General features: G+C 39.2%; 1 protein-coding gene across 1 annotated transcript; it reads left to right on the top strand.

The window, feature by feature from the left end:
* Positions 1-565: 565 nt before the first annotated feature.
* Positions 566-1986, top strand: LOC118741979 (serine protease 7-like; the record flags this gene model as incomplete). Its single annotated transcript, XM_036473974.1, has 2 exons — positions 566-1010; positions 1424-1986. Coding segments are annotated over 2 exons (750 nt in total), but the record flags the coding sequence as incomplete, so codon positions are not given.
* Between the last annotated feature and the right edge of the window lie 311 nt (positions 1987-2297).

Below are 2297 nucleotides of genomic sequence, written 5' to 3'. Positions count from 1 at the left end.
TAAGTTAGACCTCTAGCAATACATCGGTGAAAACTACATTAAATTTCGTGCAATTGGCCTTTGAGTGATGCGCGTATAAACATACAGACATTGAAAAATTCTAAAACTTATTCAATGGTCTTTGTTGCTCTAAGAAAGACCCGCATATAAATTTTTCCTTAATTTCTTTAATGTAATGTATAGATTATACTTTAGCGGGCTCGGAAACTGAAATTTAAATTTCTTCAGTATAGTTTTTTTTTGCTGATTGTTGTAAATATCCTGAACTTACAAACAAGCGTTATACTTTTTTTAATAAACCTTCATGACAAACGGTAAATGTTGTAAAAAAAAACACTTTTTCATCAATTTCTCTTTTACCCGTTCATTTAAAAAATGGGCAGTGAGCATCATTGTCTTGTCGTACCAGCCTCATTTTATCTGGGACATTTACACTACGTTTACACATCATTTTCCTTGCTTTTCCGCTCCACATTATACCCGTACATCATTTAAATTTTACTTCATTTATTATATCGTTTTTTGTTTTTTTTTTTTTGTTTTTTCTCTTTCCTTTTAATATACGATTGAACAAATTTGCGATCAATTTAAATTTTACCATCGTCCTTTCTGCGAACCTGTGAATCCGCAAAACCCACAAACCACCAACATCTACCTACCGTCGTCATCTGTTACCGATGTCAAACCGGAAAATTCGCTATTCACAATCCGCACCATTTGCAGCTCTACCATACATCTGGGCGAGTATGATATCGCCAAAGAAATCGATTGTATACAACAAGATTGCAACAACAAAGTCGTAAAATTGGGCTACGAACAGGTGATCCCACATCCACAATACCAGCCCAACAACAATAACCGTCATCATGATATTGCGCTCATACGACTGGCAGAGGACGTGACATATTCGGATTTCATTAGGCCAGTTTGCTTGCCGTTGGCCAGCACACGTCAGGCCATCAATGTGGGCGAATTGCTTACAGTAGCCGGCTGGGGGCGCACATTACTCGGTAAGTTTCGCAGTAAATCATGTGAATATGTAAGCCATCGTGTAAGTACGTAAGTAAAGTAAGTGGGTTGATACGGCAAGTATGTATGTATGTATGTAGGTAGAGGTGGACAGAAGAATTGAATTGAATAGAGGCGTACGCGTGCGTTATGGTACGTTACCAAGGGAGATCGACGTGCCGCCCGCGCTACACCAATATTGATTCAGCCCATTTTATGTAGTATTTTACTTTTTTATTTTTATTTTTATTGCATTTATGCGTATTGTCATTGTTCAATGTACCATCTTTTATAATGTTTATTTGCGCTCTTCTCTTCTTTTTCTTCTGGTCATCTGGCATTCGCTTGTATGCATTGCATTCCCTTCGCTGGACCTTAAATGTATGCTGATTGCCCGCTTGGCTATTACATACAGCACGTCAGAGCAATGTGAAGCAAGAATTGGCAGTGCCAGTTGTGGAACATGATGCATGCGCACGTAAATTTTCATCAAGAAATGTCAATCTGATTACGTCGCAGCTCTGCGCTGGCGGTGAGTTTTCCAAGGATAGCTGCGATGGCGACTCTGGTGGCCCATTGATGCGCCAAAGTACCAACAACCGTTGGTACCTGGAGGGTGTTGTGTCTTTTGGCAATCGTTGCGGTCTGGAGGGATGGCCGGCGGTATATACGCGTGTTGCTGATTACGTGGATTGGATTGAGCAGTCGTTGCGGCCGTAACTGTTGTGCAATATTGCTAAAGGTGGGCCCAAAAGTCAGTCAATATGCTTACGGTATGCTGCGCTGAAGCTTGGCAGCAAGTGCTCTGAGCATTTGTTTTTATGTATACATACATACATATGGTATAAATGTAATTTAATTTCATCGGCATGTTGGCTTGCATTTATGTATATCTTATGGAATTGTCAGTTTGTTAATAATATGAACATAAATACTTTTGTATGCGTAAGTTTTTAATGGTAATTAATAAAAAGTATAAAATCAATAAAAAATTCAATTAACTCAGTGCGGTGCGGTGCGGATGCAACCAGCATTAACACCTTGGGTGATTGGCGTTGCGGGGTTTCAGTGCGCTACGCTACGTTGGACCATGCGAAAACTTTTTAGTTGCGTGAGTAATTATGTAAAATGCATTAACAGGCAAGCATATTTACGCATGCGTGACAATAACATTACTGTCCTGCATATAAATGACCAAAATGCCAAGCCGTCGAGTTGCGAAAGGATGAAACTCTTATAAAATTTAATTTAAGCATCAATATTTGACCTTTTTGATTCAGCAATGTTCA

Source organism: Rhagoletis pomonella, unplaced genomic scaffold (genome assembly GCF_013731165.1).
Source record: "Rhagoletis pomonella isolate Grant_MI unplaced genomic scaffold, Rhpom_1.0 Rhpom_scaffold_00001, whole genome shotgun sequence".
NCBI classification, from domain to species: Eukaryota; Metazoa; Arthropoda; class Insecta; order Diptera; family Tephritidae; genus Rhagoletis; species Rhagoletis pomonella.
Note: the sequence above shows the minus strand (reverse complement) of the source record. Positions and strands in the feature narration are given on the sequence as shown.